This window comes from Numida meleagris, chromosome 14 (genome assembly GCF_002078875.1).
Source record: "Numida meleagris isolate 19003 breed g44 Domestic line chromosome 14, NumMel1.0, whole genome shotgun sequence".
NCBI classification, from domain to species: domain Eukaryota; kingdom Metazoa; phylum Chordata; class Aves; order Galliformes; family Numididae; genus Numida; species Numida meleagris.
In genome coordinates, this window is record NC_034422.1 from 9,344,665 (window position 1) to 9,367,443 (window position 22,779).

Below are 22,779 nucleotides of genomic sequence, written 5' to 3' on the forward strand. Positions count from 1 at the left end.
GGGGGAGCCCGGCCTCGCGCGCCCTTCGCCGCGCCTGCGCGTGGGCCATTAAATGGGTGCGGGGCGGGCAGCGGAAGGCCCCGGTTACGGCGGCTGAGGAGAGACAGAGTCGGGCGAATAGGGAGCGGGCGCGCGAGGCAGCCGCGGAGGGGCCGGAGGCGGTAGGGCTCGGAGCCGGCCCGGTGCGCGTGAGGCGCCCGAGGGGTGAGTGCGGAAGAGGAGGGCGAAGCGGAGCCGGGAGCAGGAAGCGCCGCGGGCGGCGGCGAGGCCTCGAGCGGAGCGCGGCGCTGTGAGGAGATCCCCGCCGCCTCTCAGCGCGACGCCCCGGGACGCGGCCGCGCTGTCCCTCTGCGTGACGGGAGGCGCGGCGCCGGGCCGAGGGCAGCTCCGCGCGGAGGGCGCTCCCGAACCGGGCCCGCGCTGTGGGGGTCGGGCCGGGCGAGGAGCCGCTCCGCTGGAGCGGGGGGAGCGGCGAGCAGAGAGCCCGCGTGCTGTTCTGCAGCGCGGTTATCTGTTCATCTAAGTGCTAGGTTAGCGCAGGCCGGGAGGGAATTGCTCCCGATGCGACGCGCGTTCCAAAGTGAAACGGTTTGTTTGTCTTTCGCTAGGTCCATGGTCAAAAGCTTTGGCGTAGCCATGGATAAAAGAGGAGGCATAACAGAAGCTGAGAATGGTGATGCTTTTCTGGAATTGAACAGAACTGCAACGAAATACCCACATCGCTATACAAAAGTAAGTGCTTTCCCCCTCTGAAAGCTGTGCGCAGAGCTGATGGCCGCAGAGGTAATGCGGGAGGGAGAGCCCCCTGGGATGTGGGAGCAGGGTGCAGGTCCTGAGGAGCCTCTGTGTGGATTAAGACTTGCTGGATGACACAAAGCAGTCCTTGATAGACATCTCATTCCCACCACTTTACTGTAATACACGAGCACCTTGGAGCATGTGCTGGAGAGGCTGAAACATGCTGCTGTGCTAGCTTTCTTCAGCACTTGTGCTTCATAGTTCTCTTTTCAGCAATGTTACTTTAAATTGGCCAATTTCCTTAGAACATGCAGCCCTCCAGATCTAATCACTGCTTCAGCGTGTGTCTCTTAAGGTGCTTTTTGTAGTCTTACTTGTAGTTGCTCATAGTGGGGTTTTGGAAACATGTTCACATGTGAATCTAACTAGTGCTCAGGGTAAAAAGCTTTAACACAGGTGCTCACATTGTGATAACCATTGTTCTTATACTTGCATGTATTTAAGTAACTAACTTACAAATAAAGACTAATGTTCAAATTTTGTTTGGGGTTTTGGTATTGCTGCTGAAACATGCTTTTAGAAAACTTTTAATGGCAGTTGGTTTTCTTCCTGTTGCTGAAAGCTATGGGAACAGGTGGTTGCTGCTTTGTGTAGAAATCTATGAATTTGTTTTATAACAAATGGCTTGAAGTGTGGAACAGAGTGAGACAGTATGCTACTGCTGATTGTGTTATCTTACTTGAGGAATGCCAGACTGTTTCGTTCTTAGAGGCTGTGTATTTTTTAAAAGAAGAAAAGTTATCAGTGCGACTCTGCCCTGCTGAGATAGCAGGGCTGGCTTATTTTGACTAGCCACTACAAAGAAACCAAGTAGCTTGGTGTCACAATGGCAAAACTGATGTGGGAATAGTATGGCTCTCTAATTCCCTCCCTTTTGTTAGACAAGATGTACATCTTAACCGAAGATGCAAGGGGTAATATTGTTAGGAACTTGATATTGAATTGCTCCTGAAGTGGAGGAGAGGTGTTATCTTTAAACTACCCAGTAGAAAATCTGTGCCTGTCCTTGCTTGGTATTGCTCAGCTCCTCCTAGGAAGAGAAACCGAATGCAACTGCAAATTCTGACTGCTTTTTTTGATGTGTGCTCAGGTAGTGCTGGTGCTAAGTGTACAAAGAAACCAGTGCAGTTGTACATTCAGTATTATTTAGTGCCTGTAGTTCTGATCAGAGTAAAGTGGCAGAGTTAGTGCCAGAAGGCACCAGTCTGTTGGTTTCCAAAGAGTCTGATTTCTCACATTTCTTGACTCTTAATAAAATATCTTGCACAATACTACTATTTTTCTTTTGGGCAACTATTTTTTGGTGTTATCACATCATAAGTGTTTTTCACATGATCAGTTTAGTACTACTTAGGGGTGGGAGGAATGCTGCTTCAGGGCATGTACTGCTGATTTGGAGTAAGGAGAGTTCCTCTAATGGTTTGTAGTAACTTACTAACAGTGGGACAACAGCTGGTTCATGTGATGAATCCTTGTGACCTGCTTGAACATAAGTGCTTAGTACCAGCTAAAATACCTTTTTCCTATCTCCTTACAAGCACTACTCTATGAATTAAAAAAATGAACAAAGGAACAAAATAAGCTGCACTGTGGAAGTGCCAACATCAATCTGCTCTTAAGACGAAATGTTGTGTGTTCCAACCTGTGTCATCTCGTTCTTTAGAATCTATTGCTCCAAGGGTGTGTAGCTCATAAATGAAATACTCTTCACTTCAATGGAAAAGTTGCAGTAAAATCTGTTTGGAGTCTGTGAACTCCCTCTCGTGGCCAACAAAATAGTGAATTTCCAAGTCCGGTATTGGACAGTGTTGTTAATAGTTCTGATAACTACAGCAGACTATGATAGTGTTACAGCATTGATATTCCTCATAGATCATAGTTTATTTTGGGAGACTATGGACACAGAGTCCAGTCTCCTTCTGTTTAAATACTTGCTGTCCATGCTGTCTGATGGTGCTGGGGAGAAAAGAACCTTCTTGCTCATGACTAGTACAGGATGATGGTGAGGGAATACCATGTGTATGTTAGCTGGATAAAAACTTAACAAGCTACACATGGGACCTTTGAGGTGTTAATGTAGCCACTGATCTGATTTTTAGATATGGGGATAATGATGTGAAAGCTTTTGTTTAAATGCTTTATTCTTGGGAGGATAACAGAGCCTTCTTCAATATGGCTGATGTGGTGTCTACTGTTAGGATCTCTTTATCCTTCCTGACAAGTTCTCAATTAGTTCAGTACAGCTGAGAGTGAGGCAGATTGAAGAAAGGTGATCTACAGAAGATAACTAAACTGAATTAGAAATGTGCATCTTTACTATGAATCACCAAAGAGTTTTACACAAAGCACTGATCACACCCTTAGTGCTTTTTGAATGTAGCAAGCTGCAGTGAGCAGGTAGATTGCTGGCCTCCCTGAAATGGCTGGCTAGTCAGGGTGCACAACGATCAACTCAGCTGGTAGGAAGTGAAAAACTGAAATGTCGTTCAGCATTAATTTGTCTTCTGCAAAGTAACTATAGGTGATGTTTTGTAATGGGTGATGGTCAGAAATGGCAAGCTTGTCTGGAATTTCCAGATCTACTTCAGTAATTGGTGTTGTGTAATACTTTTTTTTTTACAAAATGAATCTTACATAGCATTCAACACAGCAGTTTTCATTCCATCTTGAAAACTTGCTAGCTCCAATATCAGTATGTCTGTCTTGCTTGTAAGTTAAATTATACAGGGAAGTGGATGAGTAAACATGGCTGATGTAAACTGCCTGAAGTGTTAATGAAGTCCAAACCTGACCTAGTAAGGCTTAGTACTTCAAGTAAGTGTGGATTTGGAGTTAATGTTCATGAGTAAAACTTATTCTTCTATTTTTGCCATCTCTGATGGAGTAGATATGAGAGGAAACACAAAATTACTTGCAAGTGCTGCTATTACTTTTTTGTCATACTGATTAGTCATTCTAGTCTGCATGATTAGTTTCAAATTATCTTCAGAAACCAACTTTCAGTGTCTTTCAAATTGCTTACAAACAGTTTAACAACAACTTTTGTTTTTGGAGGTCCTATACTGACTTGTATAAATGTTGTCTAAATTCTAAGTTAGCTCAGTGAAATACTCTTCTGGCATCCAAATCACACTCTAAAATTTGTTCTGTGTTGATAGTTGATTCTCTAGCTTGTTCTACGGAGTTATCAGTATTATGGTAGGTTAGACTCATTCTTGATACTCAACAGTGTTATATTGTCTCCAGTATTGCAGACAGAGGTAATAGGAGGTGAGATCTATAGTTCTGATTAATGGATTATTAAACCCTTCAGAGTTTGCTCAAAGGTTACTGATAGAAGAACTGAAAAATAAACTAATGCCAACTTTTCACTGTAGTAATTAATAGGAAATGAAATAACACATTGGGAAACATGACTTGTCAAATGAAATGGCTAAATTGAATAGGCAGTCTGGAACAGTTATTGAGTCACTCACATCTTGTCTGGGTGAGAATTAGAGCTAACTGCTTGCTTTTTTTTCTAGGAGGAACTGCTGGATATTAAAGAGCGTCCCTACTCTAAGCAAAGACCTTCTTGTCTCTCTGAAAAGTATGACAGGTATGTTCTTGATTGTACAAAAAACTGTATGCATCTTTTCCAAAACAAGATGAAATATCAAGTAGTTCTTAGCTAGAAAGCTGCTCTTATTTTGATGCAGGTGTACTGAAGTATTTTCAGAAGTAATAATCTAGTAGAAGAGGCTGAACGCTCTGGTTGGGAAACTTGTACTTGGAAAATATTGTAATGCAAGATCATCAGAAAATAACTTTGCACTGTACAGACCTCATAAATGTGCAAAAACTATGCTTCAGCAGGATTTTTGTGCTGTTTGATTTATTTAAAGATGGTACCAAGAATATAGGTGGGTGTACAGTACTGAGAGACTAGGTCATGTTGCAACAGGCTGACTTGCTTAATGGGTTACTCTCCCACGTTAAGTGTACCTCATTTAAAAATGAAGGTGAGAGTGTTCTCTGCTTGTGCTGAGAAGTTTGCTAAACAGCAGGATTTCCAATACCAGATTTTTTTTTTGGACAAGTATGAGATTGAGAGGATTTTCAGAATGCCTGAGAACTGAGACACTTGATCTACTTGAGTTATTTTTATCACTGTGTCGTGCGAACTTCCCTGATACCTAGTGGGACAACATATGTTCTGCAGTATAATATATATTTTATACTTAATTATGCTTACAGGAAAGATCTGGAATACCATATGAGGTCATGAAGTATAGTAAGTCAAAGATTGAGTAGTTAGGTGGGAGGTGGATCTCATTTGTGCAGATGGTTAGTGAGTTCTAGTTTCAAGCAGCAGTAATACTATGACTTCTTGATTAGACTAGAAGTAGTAAGCAGTCCTGTAACTTTGTGTTCATAGTGATGGTGTCTGGGATCCAGAGAAGTGGCATGCATCTTTATATCCGAGTTCAGGGAGGACTTCACCAGTGGAAAGCTTTAAAAAAGATTTGGATTCAGATCGGACTTCTCTTATGCGTAGGATAGTAGGTAAGTATGTTCTCACAGCACAGGAATCAAAGTTAAACATAAGCTGTTGGCAAAACCTTTCCTTTGGGATGATGTAATGACACAAATATCTGAAAATTGATTACATGAAATAAGTATCAAGGAGACCTTGGTGATTCCAAGTATAACTTGTTCCTGGTATGCTAGTAACTCTATGAAACTTAGCAGTCTCTCACAGCCTACTATTCTTGCAATATAGTAGTAAGTACATCTGTAGTCATGTGGTTGCAGGGAGTATTTTTCTTATGCTTCAAGACTGTGTGTACTTAGGGGGTCTGGATGAGAGCAGGGACTTCCTAGGTGACAGGAATGATTCTGTAATATCCAACTGTCAATTTTAGTTTTTCATCTTACTGTGGTGCCTAGCTAGATTAGCCTCGCAAAAATAAATCCTGGATGCTATCCTTCGAAAAGCTCTAGGGTAGCAGCAAGGCTGTGGGACAGAAGGCATCTTATAACTAGCTTGTGCTCTTGTGCTTACTGTTACATTCTGCTGGATACTTTGTGTGATGTTTGACTTGTAGATCCGAGAGAGCGAGTGAAAGAAGATGACTTGGATGTTGTCTTAAGTCCACAAAGACGAAGCTTTGGAGGTGGCTGTCATGTAACTGCAGCTGTTAGCTCACGTCAAGCAGGCAGCCCATTAGAAAAAGAGAATGATGGTGTCCGTGTTATTGGCGGACGTAGGATTGGCAGTGGAAGAATCATCTCTTCTCGTAACTTTGATAAAGACCACAGGGGTGGTGAAAAAGATATACGTGATTCTAGAGATGCAAGAGACAGAGATCGTGAGAGGGACTACAAAGATAAACGCTTCAGGGTTTGTTCTTTTTTTCCTGGTTAGATATTAATATGGTTTTGGATGGTCTGCGCTAAAAGTGATGGGAACAGGCTAACTGCAGTTAGGTGTTCCACACGAGTGGGCTGGTTCTTAAAAAGAACCTTAATGGTCTAATGGGTGAGCACTCAGAACTTCAGGTGTCAGTCCTTTTTCCAGAAGAACTGGGGTACCCCCAATTCCAGGTATCCTATAAACCTCTCCTGTGCTAAATGTAATAGCAAGATAGAAGTCTAATAATTAATAGTTCTTGACCTAGCTGTTGTCAGCAGATGGAAGCTTTTATGCTTCAAGATATTCATTTTTTAAAAATAGGAAGAACCACTGTGTTCCTCTCAGGATACAAAACTGAGTATATACAGGGCCTTGCAGACCAATAGCCTTCAGTGTTGAAGCAGAAATTCAGCTGTAAAGTTTAAAATTGAAAAGCTTACTAAGCATGCTGAATGTGCTTCAAAAAAAAAAAATGGGATGATGGGGGAGATGGTGTTATCTGCTTTGGAGGTCAGGGAGGGATGTCATAAAACTGCATTCCGTGGTTAACTTAGTATTTTTAACATCCCACTTCAGAGGGAATTTGGTGATAGCAAGCGTGTTTTTGGGGAGCGAAGAAGGAATGACTCGTACACGGAAGAGGAACCGGAGTGGTTCTCTGCTGGTCCTACAAGTCAGTCTGAAACAATTGAGCTCACAGGCTTTGATGATAAAATTCTAGAGGAAGATCACAAAGGGAGAAAACGTACAAGAAGACGCACAGCCTCACTGAAAGAAGGTACTGGTACATTTGACAAAGGCTTTTCTTGTCTGATAGTGCTGTATATTGCTGTATATTGCTGGATGTAGAAATGATTGTTACAGGCAAGTGTCCAGAGTAATGCAATTTACCAGCCTCTGTCCTGCATTGCTTCAGGTTATGCTGAGGCAGAAGACAGAAGGCTGATGAGTGATCTTTCTGCTGGGGAGTAATGTTGTATTGCTTAAAGGTATTTGCAGTCTGGAAGGCAGAACTGAGAGGCTGGAAAAAACTTGTGTGGATATGGAGTGATGTTAGGAGTTCATAGGCTGCTGAAAGGATTTTTGTCTATTCTGTATCCCAGTGACCACTGAAGACTTGGTTTAAATTAGGCTAATGCTTTGTGACACTTCAAATGGTCTTTTTCCTATGGTAATACATGCATTAGGAAGACTGAGTTGGGCATACAGCTGTACAGCTGCCAGTAACATAACTTTGAATTTGGAGCCTAAGTCTGAACTCTCTGTGGTCACTGGACTTCACAACTCTACCATTACCCTAGCAAAAGCTGTAGTACAAACTTGACTGAGGCAAGGAAGGTGGCTTCTTAATGCTAAAAATTTTACAGCTGTGCAAAATAAACCAGTACTCTTTAGAATTAAGCTGTACTATATTTAAGTGAATACATAGTTTCAGTTACACTAGGTTTGTATTAAGTTACAGCTTTCTTGCAAGCTTGGTAAGCCTTCATATGTACACTTCTCTTGCTGAGGGGAGTAGGAGTAATGCTAGTCATTTCTTAACAATATTAAGAATGCTTATGTCAAGTACCAGTTTTCAGGGAGCCTAGTCTATGGCATTTCTAGGAAGCAAGCAAGAGCTTCCAAAGGATTCTTCATGGATGAACAGCAGCAGCTGTTAACATACTGGAATAGCTATATCTGCTTGTCTGCTTGATGTAGCAGTACATCTGATCTCTGTTCTGTGTACTTTCCTGGGTTGATTAGGATGCAGTTAATTACTGTTTCACTGGCAAGTCTCATTTTCATGTTTTGAAGCAGATAACCTTAATAACTGACTACAAGTGCTGTACCAAAGATCTAGTGAGTCCTGGTTTCTGTTGTGGCATACTGCAGCCATTGCAGAATAGATTACTTCAGTTGGAAGGGAACTTCAAAGATCTAGTCCAACTGCCTGACCACTTCAGGGCTAACCTAATGTTAAAGCCTGTTACTGATGGCATTATCTAAATGCTTCTTGAACACTAACAGGTATCAACCATTTCTTTGGGAATCCTGTTTATGTTTAACCACCCTTATTGTAAAGGACTTTTTCTGATGTCTAGTCTGAACCTTCCCAGCACAGCTTTGTGCTGTTTTGCTTATCAGTTACCAGGGCAAAGAGACTGACATCTCCCTTGGATTCCCCTCAGGAAGTTGTAAAAAGCAATGAGGTTGCCCCTTGGGCTTCTTGTCTCCAGATTAGACAACTCAACTGATACATAACTGATGACAGAGTATCACATAGGTGGCTGAACTACTTTGGTCCTATGTTTGTAATGACTGGGCAAATGTATTGCCTGCCAGGTGCTGTTCCCACAGGAAATGCTAAGTTTAGTGACTCAGCAGCTATTTGATTTTCTTCTTAAGGGATAGAATGCAATGGTGGAGTGGCAGAAGAAGATGAAGTGCAAACTGTCCTTGCCAATGAAACTCCAGCAGATCAAGAAGTTCCCAGGGAAGCTGTCTTACAAGAACCAGCTCCAGGAGAGTTTGACTTCAATGAGTTTTTTAACTTGGATAAAAGTGTTCCTGGCCTGGCTTCGGTGAGCTTTATTGTAAAGCTGAGTGTACTCATAGGAGAAACTTCAGATTGCCACTGTAACTTGCTTTTAAAGTTGCTTAATGTGATGTGTGAGTCTAAGACAACCTTTCAAAACCTTTATTTTGATGTGCTAGGATGCTACTTCTAAATGTTATCTCTGGAACTTTATCTATTACTAAAGGTGTATGAGTTTGTAATAACACAGTGAAGGAAAAAAGACTCAAAATCACTATCTTGATTCATTTCATTTGGATGAAAGATATTTGTCCAACACTACTTGCTTTTTGTTGTTGTAAGTAGTATTGAGCACCACTCATTGCAGAGAGCTTCTCTGGCAGAAGAAAGCTGTTATTCCTTTGGTCTGAAATGAAATGTGTTGTATGATGAAACTTCACCTATACCCATTGAGCAGACTTCTAACTGGAATCTCTTGCAAGATAGAAGAAGCTTTAGTTTGAGTTAAATCTTACAGTGCTCTGCTTTTGAAAGTGACATAGCAAAGAAGTAAACAATCACTGTGAATGGGGGTGGCTTTTGATTGAGCAGCTCAACAAAGTACTGTTCAGTGAACTCAGGTGAGACTGAAGGGAGAAGGTTCTAGCTGCCATTACTTCTGACAGACTCAATTGATCTGAAGAATGCAACCCTCTTAGTCACAGAGTGGTTCAGGATGTGAAGTGCAAGCAGGTAGCCTTTGGCTACTGGCCTTTTGCCCCACCTGTTGTGGAATACTCCAGGGCAGGGGAGTAGTCCTTGCACATCATTTAAGACTCTGTCCTTGGAACTGAAGTGGGTCATGGTTGCGGAAAACTCGGCTAATCAAAGTACTGCTTCTGTGCAGTGGTATGGGCCAGTCTTGGTCCCTGTCTGGTCATAATTACTAGACTGTTCTAACTATCTCTGCTAGCGGATGCTTCTGCTGCTTTTCTCACACATCCACTTTGAAATGTCATAGATGCAGTATTTAAACGGTGCTGTTTCAGTTTTCATTTAAATCTGAACTATTTTTTGGTAAAGATGTAAATCTGAACTATTTTTTGGTAAAGATGTAAATCTGAACTATTTTTTGGTAAAGATGTAATGGATTTTTGCCAACACTGATAATACAAATGCTATTATATTTTAAAGGAAAAAGCATTTCAAAATGTCTAAACTCCAGGAGCCCCATCTAGTTATCTATAGCGGAATAATCTTGTTTGTGCAGTAAAGCTTCTCAAAGACCTTTCTGATCATAAGCTTCTGTCTTTTTTTCTTTCCCCATAATCTAGATGATAGAAGATGTGCTAGGGGAAGGTTCAGTGTCTGCCAGCAGGTTTAGCAGGTGGTTTTCTAATCCCAGTCGTTCTGGAAGTCGGTCAAGCAGCTTGAGATCTACACCCCATGAGGAACTGGAGAGACTAGCAGGTAAGACTGCAGAACAGTGCATGGTCTCTTTCTTTTGTATTCTCTCCTGCTTGTTTAATGAGAATGTGGCAGGTACAGCTTTAGGATAGTGCATCTCCCACAGTTCAAGCACCTGATGTTCTTCTGGAAGCTCTGAATGTAAGCAGCTATAAGTTCTGTTTTTTATAAGTATTCTTGTCATGCTCATAATGACTTTCCAGCTGATCTTGGGCAGAGGGTGTGAGGCATAACTTCTCAGTGACCTGTTGAACTTGGTTACCAGTGTATGTTCATCTTGAGACATTGGGTTGGTGAATTGATGTGGCAGTGCTCCTGGTTTTGCTGTTTCAGGTCTAGAGCAAGCCATTCTCTCCCCTGGCCAGAACTCTGGAAACTACTTTGCTCCCATTCCATTGGAAGACCACTCTGAAAACAAAGTGGACATCCTAGAAATGCTACAGAAAGCCAAAGTGGACTTAAAACCTCTTCTCTCAAGTCTTTCAGCCAACAAGGAAAAGCTTAGAGAGAGCAGTAAGTGCCTCTTCAGATATTGTGGAGTTCTCATTGTGCAGTATCTCAAACCAAGAGGCTTGGTAATTCTGGATGCATCAACTACCAAGTCCAGAAGTAGGAAGCACCACAGGTTGACTGGCACTATAGATCCCAAAATGCTCAGCAAGTCTTAGTTATGTTAGTATCTTCACTAATTCTTTTCATCCTAATTGCAGGATGACATCAGGTCTCAGACCATTTACTGGCCAGTAATGATCATAACTTAAGATGATGCAAGTCTTGAACTGAGATTCATGCTTTGTCTCTGGCCTTTATTTAAGCTTGTCGTGCTTGAGACTGGTAATGTCAGTTCAGAATCTGTGGTATCTGAACACCAGTTTACCAAAAATTTGCGTTTTAATTCTTGCAAAGATCTTTAATGGATCACATTGATCCATTAAGTATCGGTATCTAAAAAGATGAACAATTCCTTGAGGGTATTAGTGTTTCTTCAGATTGTTAAATTAAACACTAAACTCAAATCTATCAAGACGATTGCTAGTACTTGAATCACAGTGATCTGTTTACTGTTCTGTGTTCTAATTAAACGATTAACCTTGAGGTACAACATAGGAACAGATTTGCCTCAGTTACGCTAACTTGACTAGAGTTGTGGGATTGCAGGTAACTTCCTCAGTTAGCAGTTGCCAGCAAAAGTGAATTCTGTTTTCAAGTGAGTTCAGGGCTGACTTAAACTTCATGTTGAAGGGCACCTTTCAGTTATGCATTTGCATGTTTGGCACCATAGCATGCATAATAGATGGTACAGAATTACATGGATTCCTTTTGAAATCTCAGTCTTGTTCCAAATTATTTTCTATTTGGTGAGCAGCATGTATTGCCTTGTGAAATGGACCGAACAAAATGTAATGCTGTTCCACGATCTTTGTGAAGCAACTGGGTATGAAATCATCCAGGAATTGCAAATATTCTTAAGCATCCAGTTTGGGAGCAGGAACTGTCTGCCTAACATGTGGAAAACATTTTCATAATTTGACTTAAATAGAACTACAAGTCTTTTCTATGTTCTGCTCGGTCTGACTTTCCTACTAAACCATTTCTAAACTTTGATCCTCACAAAAGAACAATGAAGGAACAAAGGACTGTGGGGAAGCTTCCATTCATGCTCTGAAGTACCTGACTTGTTACGTATTCTCGTAACTTACGAGTATTATGGAGTTTCCATGCCAATTCCTCTCCACCAGCATCATGCTTTTCCCTCATGTTTCATTCTGCATGTCTGAATCATTGCTTCATCTCACCTTCTTGCCCAAATTTCCAATAAATCTTGTTTCTTTGGGCCAGCACTTGCTGCAGCAATTCATAGCATGCTCCTTTCTCTTTTCTGTTAAGGTGTCATACCTTGTGACAAACAAACTGGTCCATAACACTTGTCTAGCCTTGATATCAGTTTGCATGTATGCATACATACAAATGCAAGTACTGCTTATTAACACTTGAACCTTATTCTGATTATGCCAGTGAAATCTTTCTGTAATGGCTCTTAATTTGGGGGCAAAAAAAAGCCTACTTCAAGCTTAATGCACACCAAACTAAGTGTGCAACTGATTGTCCAAAATATCAAGGTTTTTCTAGGTATGTATTCTCTGTACCTGTAATAGCTTCAGGCAGCTTGACACTCCTTACACTGTGGCTGTAAGACAATCTGACTTCCTGAAGTGAAAGATAAATAGAATTTTCTGAGTTAAAGTCAGTCGTTTTCAGGTGAATATTCTCTATTCAAAGCAAATGAAATCCTCATATGCTGTCAAAAGAGGTAGTGGCCTGTCTCACAGGGTAAATGAAAGGTAATGGAAACTTCACAGGCTCTTGTGGTGCCTTACATGCTCTTATCTGTGCATGGTGATACTTCCAGTGTGAGTATGAAGATGTCTGTCTAAGCACAGGTAAGATGCTGTTTAGCAGCTGGTACAGATATCAGAAAACGAGTTTTTTGGCTGTTACCCTGTTTTCAAACAGTTTGTATTCAACACCTGCACAAGAATGGAGCTCCCTTTTAAAAGGAGTGCTGTGGTTTACCAGTATTTCTTTATTTCTCAGCACATTCAGGAGTTGTACTTTCAGTGGAAGAAGTTGAAGCTGGGCTTAAAGGCCTGAAAGTGGATCAGGAGGGAAAAATTGCTACTCCATTTATGGCGGAGCAGATGGAGGAACCACTGAACATAGCTGGCTCCAGGCAGATCAAGAAAGATGGGGATATGACTGCATTTAACAAACTAGTCAGTAGCATGAAGGCAAGTGGGACTCTGCCTTCACAGCCCAAAGTCAATGTAAGTAACATACAGTTGTCTCTACTGAACTGATAATGAATCTGTGCGAAGATGCAGGGTACAAATTGAAAACCCCTTACATTACACTTCTCATAACGTGTGGGGCTTGATTGAATCCAGTGGCATGATATTAAGCATTGGCTTTCACTTAAGATTTTGTTGCTTGAAGGTGGAAGAAAGCAGTAATAAAACAGATGTGCTGTGGTCACTTCCCCACCCAAAGCAATTAGGTTTCTGTCACGTCTATTACAGAGGATGCTGCTTAGTTCCTATACTTAACTTGTCAATGTTTTTATTAAAAACAAACATCTCTGTAAGAGGAAAAAAAGAAACAAGGTACTGGCTACACATAACTGACTCCATCAGCCTGCTCCTTATAGGAGACGTGCTAGAAATTAGTGGTTGTCTCAGTACTGCTGTTGACAGGCATCTCTCAAATATGTCAGATGTAATTAATGTTTAGCTGGAGTTCATATATCTTGCTTTAATGGCTTTTGTTTTAAGGGGTATGTTAGTGTACAAACTAATACTCTGAACACATTTTTCAAAATTTAAGATAAAAAATTAAACTGAATACCAACCATTGTTGGTCAGTACTAAACAATGGATGATACTGCATCTCCCATTCTAAAGCTTTGTATGAAATGCATCCAGCTCTTAACTGCCTAAATTCTGCTTGAATGAGAACATCTCAGTAAATAGTTCTGGCACTGTTAAGTATTTCCTAAGAAGTAAGTGTAGGGCATCTTTTTTTCCTGCTGAACGATGGCCAAGGACTAGAATGCAACCTTCTCACCAGCCAGATTTTCTCACAGTTTTAATAGAATTTGATCTTTGGCTGTCCTTACACACGGACATGTAATTTTGATGCCTTAAATTGCTATTATATTAGCACTTCTGAGTTTCTGCATTGCTTCAGTTGACCGCTTGTCCTAGTATTTCTTCCAGTTTGCACAATTATAGGAATTCATGGATCAATCTTGTACCATGTTCAAGTGTATTGAACTGTTTGCATGCAGTCTAACACAGGTGTTTTCTTAAGGAATATCAGTGAGCCTGCTCAGCCCTGGGATTTTATTTGGCTGATGCATAAGCTATAGTCCTCACAACAGACAAAATTGTTAATGTCTCTGAGATAGGAATGTGGATTGTCTCCTAATGAATATGTTGCTTGTCAAATTCATATGTTGCTTAAAGTGTTTTAATTTTCTTAGCAGAGCCTTGAGAGTCACTTAATGTCACCTCCAGAGATACCAGGCCAGCCTCTATCAAAAAATATTCTGCAGGTATTTCTTATCAATAAACTGTTTAGTTTTTTCCCCCAAAAGGCAATTGTAAGTAGTCAGACTACTCTCCCTGTAAAGGAAACTATTTACAGCTGAACTGTGACTGAATTTGTCTTCTGATGCATGTCCCATGATTACAACTTGAAAATGTACACAGGCTGCTCTGGAAGTAATACCTTCCAGTTTGTTTGCCTACAGTGTCAAAGGCGGATGTTGGTGGGATGGCAGTAGAGGTTAAACTTCCCACAGCAACAAAGCATAACAATATTGACAGGATAGATGGCAGCAGAGGGGCAGGGTGGTGAATTGGCATCTGACATGGAAATTTGTATAAAGCAAAGGTGTGGAATGGAATTCCTCCATGTACGGGAGGGATCTGGCACCCATTGACATCCACTTGCTGAATGTTTGTGGAGGCAAGCAGTGGATGGCAGCACAGTGAGGTGGTGAGTGGTGCAGTTCAGCAGTGGTCACCTCCACCGGTGCAGGCTTTTACAAGCACAGTGTGCAGGCTCTTGTTAATGGCTGGTGAAAACGCACCACTAGAGGTGGTGACTACGTTGAAAAGTGGTGTCTTGTAGCTGAGAATTTGCTCTATCAAATAGTGTGATTGTGTGTTTTGTATCTATTGTAGTTTCCAAGGAAGTAAATAACAGGGGTTACTTTCAGAGCAACTTCTGTAAAACCTGGCCAGGTGTCTAATTCTACCAGATTTGGCGTCTGGTTGCACAAGTCAGCCTCCTCTTCTAACTCCCTAAAAATAGCATAGCCTGTAGTTGAGTAAAATGAGCTCTTCTGTGTAAATTGATCTTGTATTCTGAACATTCTCCTGTTGTGTATTCATAGGAACTTCTTGGTCCACCCATTACCAGACCTGCTTCATCAAATGTCTTAAGCGGCCTGATAAGTGGTTTGGAACCTGGAGCATCTTTACTGGGACAAAGAGCGCCCTCTCCCCCTATCCCACCCGTGTTTCCAACTCGAGCTGCTTCTGCAGATTACCTGCGCCATAGAATATCTTCACCTATTGGTACGACTTGTTGCAAAACAGTGTTTCTTTTGGCTTTTTCGAATGATTACGTTGTCTTTTAACTCTACTTCATAGAGCAGTAAACTTGGTGACAGTTGGTAGGCAACTATAGCACAGTGTTTGCCTCTTGGCTGTGTGCAAGATGTCATCCTTGTTGGTCTCTAATGTTTGCTGAATCACAGAAATGTATAAGTCACCATCAGCTGGAACTCAAAGTAATTCTGGTGCATTTAAATGTGCTCTTCTACTGTATGAGAAGCTAATTTCCATCTGGGAAGGAGTTTATTCTCTTTGTAGCAGCTGGTACAGAGCTAGGCTCTAGATTACAAGCTGATAGAGCACTGCTGTAGCTACTGCTGAGCAGTGCTTGCACAGTGTTGAAGCCTTGTCTGTTTCACATTCTGCAGCCCCAGTGATTAGACTAGAGGGGCACAGCTAGGCAGATAACCTGAATTAACCGAGGAGTTGCTCCATGCTGTGTAATGCTCAGCAATAAAAAGGGAGAGGAGTAGGTGTAGGGAGGTAGTTATTCTTTGCTTGGGAACTGACCAAATGGTAAGGTGAGAATCTTCTCAGGGAATCCTTAGTTCAGGTACAAATGGTTTACTTAAGGATATATCGTACACTGGGGGGGGGAAAGTTTGTCAGTGCTTTTAGATGTAACCATTGAATGTTTTCATTAGGTTTTGGACAAGGTTCTCAGCAATTGCTTGGTGATCCATTTCCAGGTGTGAGAAAGCCCATGAGCCCAGTTGCTGCACAGGTTAGACCTAAGTGCTTTTTGCTTAATATGTTAATAATATGTTAATAATCTTTCTTTGGAGTCCAGAAAAGACGTGTGGAAACAAGTTTTAATAAACATGTAACATGTGCTTGTTCTAGTTAACCCCAAGTATGAGAATGCAGAGTCTAATTTAGTACCATCTCAAAACTCATTGTAATTAGACTTATCTTAAACTACATTGAGAGCTTTTAAGCATCTCTTGCCTGTTAGTAAAATAGAGGGCTGTTGGCAGGCAGATGCTTTGTGAAGACATAGCAGTAAATCTTTAGTAGCACTTCTTAAAAAAAAACTTTGATTTTTTTTTCCACCACTTCAGATGAGTCCCTTGGAAATACAACAGGCTGCCTTAGAAGGACTAGTGTTACCACATGACTTAGCCATACAGGCAGCAAACTTCTATCAGCATGGCTTTGCTAAGCCACAAATGGACAAAAACAGAGATGGCTACAGGAACAGGTAAGTATCTGACTGCAGAACATAAAAGGCGTATTGTCAGCTGTTTTTCACTTGGGCGTCTTCTTTCAGGAGATACTGATACTAGTGTGACTCAAGCTTGTATTGTTTATTGGCAATTCTGACTTTCATTCTGAGCCATGAGTAGAACTGCCTCTAACCTCCTGTCCTTCAACAGACAGCAGCGAGTGACTAAATCACCTGCACCAGGACACAGAGGGAATACATCTTCTCCAGCCCCTACGGCATCCATTACTAGCATGGTCAGTACCCCTAATGTGTGGTGATTGTAGGAGGAGCTGTAAAGGTAGCTGCAGTAACAAGATGGTGGCAACCATAGTCAGCAGAAGGATGTATGGAGAAGTTGATTGTATCACAAGGGCAATATAATGTCAATACAAGGATTAATTGCACATGATGCTTAACTGAATGTCTTAACTTAAAGAAATAGCCTTTTTTGATTAGTGTATTACCCCAGACTGAAGAAGCCCAATTATTGTTGCCTTGACCCAGTCTTCTGAAACAAAAGGAAGATATCTGTGTGGAAAAATTAGGCCCTTGTATTTTGGTGCCTAAGCTTTCCAAAGAGAAGGGTTGAAAGTTGGTGGGCACTGTAGGGTACACTAGTCTGCAGTACAGGTATGAAATGAATCATCTAAATGTCTGAAAGCTGAAATGTTACCTTTCAAAAAAACTGAAGCCTCAAACCCAACTGTTGCTTCACCATCTTCAGTAGTATGTTACATTGATCTAAGCTTTCCAATTAATCAGTCAAGTACTTGCAGTTTGAGGCCATTATAAGTCATTAGCTGCTAAACAGATGCAAGAACTTTGTATGTGTAACAAATAAGTGGCTTCCACAAATGCTACTTAACTGTATTTCTCCCCATTTGAAGTTAAGGCAATAGTTTTCCATAGACTTGTCATCCATGAGTTAACGTAAGGTTTCAACTAGCTCCATGAGAGCCAAAAGATAAAAGCTTTGGCAAAAAATAGAGAAGTGCTTGAACTACAGAATAAAATGATGAAATGGGGTGAACTAAGTAGCTGATTAAACACCTTCAGATGGAAAGGGTATACTAGAATTGATGTCCACCCACAACTAAGGTCGTGCGGCCTTGGTAGTAAGCACTAACTGCTTTTTACTGTGTTTTCTGCAGCTGTCTCCTTCCTTTACACCTACCTCAGTGATTCGTAAGATGTATGAGAGTAAGGAAAAGAGCAAAGAGGAGCCAGTTTCTGGGAAACTGAAAGTCAGTGATGGTAAAGATGAAAATCAAAGGCCAAATGAAGGTATTGTAATGGCTTTAAACTAACACATGAGACGGGGAATAGAGTTGAAGAGCTACAGCACATATGGCCAGACTGATTTAAGATAGCTCTGATTTATGGAGTGCAGACAGGTGTAAAAATGAATCTATATGAAGAAGGGTTAGAGGGAGCTATGAAGGAGGTGTACACCTGAGTGCATCTGTCCATTCTTCCAGCAGTGTTGGGTTTAGATCTATGTTCTTGTTGTTTCTAAGTGGCAGTGACCATAGGAGGCCTGGACAAAAACTGCTTATTTACAGCTTTTTTGATCAATAAGCATATTAACAATAATACTCGCATATAATACCAGCAATTGAATACAAGCAACTCATAGCCCTCCTGAGACATCTTAACTGAACAATCAAAGCCGAGACCAGTTAACCTCTTTAAATGTAGCTGGTTAAGGAAGTGTTTTGCCACCTTAGCTGATAAAAGTGGCTCTTAAGAGGAAATGCTCAATACTGATTGACCCAGTAAGACTAGTGTTCACTTACCATTACATTGTACTTCAGTACTATCAACAACAGAGAGGTAGCTTGCAGTTCCTCCTATGCCATTAGCATCTCCTTTTAGCACTCAAACTGTTGCTGCTACCTAAACTTGTAACAGTTTGAAGATATTGTTTAGGATACTTGTGGAGATATTGTAGGCCCTGTCTAAATGTGATAGTTTCAGGAAATGTTCCTGAGGTGACAAATACTGCTAGGTGGATATCAGACACAGAAAGCTGCTGCTAGCCCCAGGCATGTCTGTACTGAAGAAACCACTTGGGGTTAGAACTCTGGCACAGCACAAATCATAATCTTGCCTGGGAAGGATCCTTTGTACCTCCTGTCTCCTTTGAGACTTATTCACGCTACTAGCTCAGAATGTATGTAAGAGGAAAAATAAGGAAGGGTGGAATTATTGCTAATTCTGACACAATTTAAGCTTATGGTAGAGGGATTTCCTTAACGTATTCCTTCTCTGCTGTTTTGAACTAATTTGGCCAAAGCCATTCAGGGAAGACAGAAGTTTCCTATTGTGTGTGTGTGTATTTATGTGAGTAAAGTTCAGCTAGTCCTGGAATTTAGCAATCTAATAGTCATTAGCTTTAATTTTCATTAGATGTAATCTCTAGCTGTGGACTATAATAGCTGTATTCAATTCTAGCTACAGATAATCTACTGTCTAGTTCTGTGGAGAATGCAGATCAAGAAACTTTGCCCACCTTAGGTACCAAACTACCTGCACTGCAGCGCTCTGCATGTTCCACACCTCTTACTCAAGCAAATCGTTGCACCAAAGAGCAAGACTACAGGCCTAAATCAGCTGGTAGGAAGACTCCTACGATGGCTTCCCCAGTACCAGGAGGCCCTTTCCTCCGTCCTGTTCATCAAGTACCCCTTGTTCCCCATGTACCAATCGTGCGACCTGCTCATCAACTGCATCCAGGATTGGTCCAGAGGATGCTGTCGCAGGGGGTTCATCCACAACATCTTCCTTTACTGCAAGCAGGTAAATCATACTTTGTCCCTTAAGTTAAGCCCTGTCAAGAATATGCAACAAGTTGTATTGGGAACAAATCGATACTTATTACTGGCGATGTTTATTACATGAAAACTCTTAAAAACCAGGTAGCAACTTCCAGCCCATCTAAAATATAAATGTTAGTTCTTCAAGGTCCTTATGCCTATTAAGTAAAATTTCCTCATTGCTGTTAAACAGGTATGCTTCCTCCTGGGGTGGACCTGTCTCACTTGCAAGGAATATCTGCTCCCATCCTTGGCCAACCTTTTTATCCATTACCAACAGCCAGCCATCACATCTTAAATCCACGCTCTGGGACACCTCTGCAGCTAGCAATGATGCAACAGCAACTACAACGATCAGGTAAGCAAAACATACAAGAGGAGTGTGAGGTTTTCAATCACTGGCACCATGTTCTAGTTAGTATACTTGTTGGCTAGTTTCAGTATGCTGGACTAACAGGAAGTTACTTTGGTATCTACACAAGAGCAGTGATTTATGAGTATCTAAATTGCCAGAGTAGTTTTGGCCACTGCAGGTACTTGTGCCAGAAGAAAATCCAAGTGAAGCATTCGGCTTCAAGATGTGTTGCTGTTGATGGATCTGCATCTTGCAGCACGTGTGCAGCCTTTCCTTCTTTGCTGGGTGAGGAAGGCCACCCATCTACTTCAAGTAAGATGTTCACTGATACTGGTTTTCCAGTCAAAACCTACATGATACTGTGTCCAGACCTGGCAGTGTCAGGTGGTTTGTGGGAAGAGAAGACAAGAAAACGAGCAAGCAGGTCTTGATTTCCCAGGACTAATAGAATGTGTAAAAGTCATGTTTGGCCTACGTGCAAAATGCTCTTTGGAGGTATCAGTTGCTCTAGGGTAAACTGCACTGTGGGCAAATTCATTACTCCACCTCAAATAGCTTTACATTTCACAGGCACTGGAGCACAGGGATCACCCGCTGGTGTGCAAGCAAGCCCTCAGAGTGTGCCGTCTCGGACTGGATTATCTCATGGGCACACTCAGCTTGACCATCGTCCCAGCCAGAGAAGTGGCTCTCCCATTGGCCTTGCAAAGTGGTTTGGTTCAGATGTCTTGCAGCAGCCTCTCCCTTCCATGCCATCCAAAGTCATCAGTGTAGATGAACTGGAATATCGGCAGTGAACAGTGACCACTGGGTGGGACACTTGTGATTCTTTAGACTGGATAAAAATGTCCATAGTCAGGACTTCACCTCTGTTTGTTTTTTTGGGGCTTTTATTTTTAGCACTCTGTGCAAAATTTCTTTTTGAGAGACTAAAGCACATGGCACCTGTTCTGGTCTCATGTCTGCATCAAGACTAAGGGATCCATTATGGCTTGAATAGTGAAGCCTGAAGAAATTTAGATGCAAGACAAAGCCAGTTTAATCCTGGAAGTGTCTATTTTTTGGTTTTTGTAAGATATGTGAATGAAGTGCTGATATTCTCTAGTGTAGGGGTAGCAGCTATAAATTCCTCCTGCAGAGAACTAAATGTATAGACCCTTGTGTACAGACTTGTGTATAAACAATCTTTTGTATATATACACATAGAATAGCTTTTTTGAATCTATACAGCTGTACATAAGAGTAGCTGATGACAGTTGAGCTTTAGTTGTGCCTATGGTTTGGATCTTTCTCCATTGTACATGTGGGAGTTTAAGATTAAAGTTGCATATCCTAAGTGTGAGTGAACAGGATAAAGTTGCTTTGCCTTTTCTTGCTGCTCATCTCCTCTAGGTCTCCCTCAAACACATCTTTCTGTCGAGTACTGTGCACTCAGTGTAGCTAGCATCAAAGTGAAAAAGCCCACACCTTGCTGTCTGCGTAACGGAAGTCTGATTCCTCGTGTGTATGACTCTTGCCATCAAATGAGAGAATTGTTTAGTCTTCAAATGGCGTTGAGGTACAGTAATATTAAGCCAAATCTTCATCTGTCATAAGCAAAGAGACTGTTGGTACCTACTGGTCATAGTTCTTCCAAGAGGGCTGGTGCTGGTCCTTGTTTAGCTGCAGTATTTTCCTTGTTTTAACCTTTCAAACAAGTTACTGAAGGTCATCAAAATGGAGCCTTTAAATCCTCACCCTTCACCTCCTCCGTCCTAGGTGTGTATGTTCTGTACTGCAGAAGGGAGTCCCAAGACCTGCCCTGAGTCTGGTGTGCATCTACTGATGCAATTACTGTGAAACTTGCTTTTGGAGTCTTGTTCTGCGGTTTGAAAGGGGGAGGAGGGGGTATGTTTGTGATCTTACTGTGTATATTTGGTTTTTAAAATACTATGTTCCTTTTAAGCCTGTTTCACTTTCCTGAACAGTTCAGTGTTCTTTCCATCCTTCTGCATGGTTCCTCACTTCACTTTCTCACCTGTGTTAAGTCTAGTACTGCTGTCATGTCTTCTAGCTAGCTTAGGCCATTGTGCTTTTAAAGAAAAAAAAAAAAAGGTGAAAGCAGAACCAGAATTCTCACAGACTTGCTCTTTCATAAGTCTCACTGAATGCAAAACCAGCAGCAGAAAGAAAAAAACACTTGACTATTAGAACAATTGTCAGCATGCTGTGGTGGGTTTGTTTCAGTCTGGCAGAGACAATGTTGTATAGAAATAGCAAGCTGATATTAGAAATGGAATCTGTTGGGGGTCACCCATATTTCTAGTGGTTGTTCATAAAACAATCTCTGTAAAACATGCAATCACCAGCTTGTCCTTGTAAGATTGTTTTCATACTTTTTTAACTTGACACTTTCCCAGTAACATTCTGTAAATAAAGTTGATTCTACCAGCTGTCTGTAGCAACTGTTCTGGGCCTCCTTTCAGTGTATGGGCTGTTCAGCATTACTGCATGTAAACCAGAACCGTGGTTTGAGCTCAGTCCCCAGGAAGTCTCAGCTTTCACGTTCTTCCATGTGGGTGATGTGTCTGGCTTTGCTTAAGGACATGCATTATCAGCTCTGGGGGAGGTCCCGTTATCTAAATGCAGCAATTGAACTGCAGTAGCAGTAGTTTAAAGGCTGATCGTGACAGGCAGGGTTTACGGGTAAGGAATGAGATACTCACGTACCAGACTCATCTGGAGCAGCTGCTGAACCCTGCTCTGCCACTAATGAAGCAGCCCTAGAGAAAGGGTGGAGGAGCTTCTGACCATGGCTGCTTCCCTACCCTTTGCTGCCCCCTCCTCCAGTCATGTAGCTTCTGTTAAGCTTGCATATGACTACTGCTATGTTAAGCAAAATTTAAGTGCTTGAACTAAATCCCAATTCAAGGTTAGTAACAACCACTAGTGTAAGAACAGTGGTTTTCTATACGCTCCACCATCGCATCCCTACTTCATTTTTCTAAGAGTGATTGCTAGCAGCTAACAACTGTGATAGCACTAACTGTAACAAAAAGCTTAGCTTTACTTATTTCTATTATAA

At 41.5% G+C, this 22,779-nt stretch overlaps 1 protein-coding gene across 4 annotated transcripts; it reads left to right on the forward strand.

The window, feature by feature from the left end:
• On the forward strand, positions 51–22,145 carry EIF4ENIF1 (eukaryotic translation initiation factor 4E nuclear import factor 1). 4 transcript variants are annotated; one of them, XM_021413193.1, is made up of 19 exons: positions 52–204; positions 609–732; positions 4,323–4,396; positions 5,216–5,343; positions 5,886–6,181; positions 6,770–6,971; positions 8,582–8,757; positions 10,025–10,160; positions 10,491–10,670; positions 12,753–12,982; positions 14,197–14,268; positions 15,115–15,298; positions 15,982–16,061; positions 16,399–16,538; positions 16,714–16,798; positions 17,696–17,828; positions 18,999–19,343; positions 19,554–19,718; positions 20,286–22,145. In XM_021413193.1, exons 2-19 carry the CDS (start codon positions 613–615, stop codon positions 20,510–20,512), a joined length of 2,973 nt encoding a protein of 990 aa, XP_021268868.1. In that variant the 5' UTR covers positions 52–204; positions 609–612; the 3' UTR covers positions 20,513–22,145. The 4 variants fall into 4 exon arrangements, with proteins under 4 accessions (XP_021268872.1, XP_021268868.1, XP_021268871.1 ...); XM_021413196.1 differs by having other exon boundaries at positions 19,062–19,343; XM_021413195.1 differs by having other exon boundaries at positions 14,200–14,268.